Below are 560 nucleotides of genomic sequence, written 5' to 3' on the forward strand. Positions count from 1 at the left end.
CTTCGGCATCGTGGGAGGCAACAACCGTGGCCACTTTGTGATGCAGCGTTCGGACCGGCAAACTGGGGAGCTCATCCTGGTGCAGAGCCTCAAGGGTCCCCAGACCATTCAGGTGGACGTGGACATGTCCGAGTACCTGGATCGTGTCTTCCAGGCCAAGCACGTGTCCAAAATCACCCTCTTCGTCTCCGCTTACGAGTTTTAGGGGAGGCGGCGGCTGGTTGACGGCAACGGTCCCCGCTCGGCATCCCCTGCCCCCTGAAAACACTTGCCCTGGGGGCAGGTGTGCCGTTGGAGCTCCAGGTGACACCCCACGCCAAAGCCGCTCTCCAGCCATCCCCCCCTTCTCCTCTGCCTTAATTTTCATCTCCCCAGGGGGGTTTTACACCCACCTCTGTGGCGGGGGACCACAAAAACTGAGGTGCAAAAGAAATGAGGCGCAGGGCTCGGCCGGGAGCAGAGCATCGTCCGCGCAGGGCTCGGCCGAGAGCAGAGCATCGTCCTCACCCCAGGCTCCCGAAGGACCGTGTCCTGCAGCCCCGGCGCCTGTGAAACAGCGG

General features: G+C 62.9%; 1 protein-coding gene across 1 annotated transcript in view; it reads left to right on the plus strand.

Annotated features, from left to right (window-relative positions):
* The window catches only part of FBLN7 (fibulin 7), a gene marked incomplete at its 5' end in the record, with an annotated part of 1,623 nt that extends 1,418 nt beyond the window's left edge, over positions 1 to 205 (plus strand). Inside the window, 1 exon segment of the mRNA XM_010152319.1 lies at positions 1 to 205. This exon segment is cut by the window's left edge and continues 41 nt beyond it. Coding sequence (XP_010150621.1) covers positions 1 to 205 — 205 coding nt within the window.
* Between the last annotated feature and the right edge of the window lie 355 nt (positions 206 to 560).

The sequence above is a fragment of the Eurypyga helias genome, unplaced genomic scaffold (genome assembly GCF_000690775.1).
Source record: "Eurypyga helias isolate BGI_N326 unplaced genomic scaffold, ASM69077v1 scaffold19715, whole genome shotgun sequence".
Classification (NCBI taxonomy): domain Eukaryota; kingdom Metazoa; phylum Chordata; class Aves; order Eurypygiformes; family Eurypygidae; genus Eurypyga; species Eurypyga helias.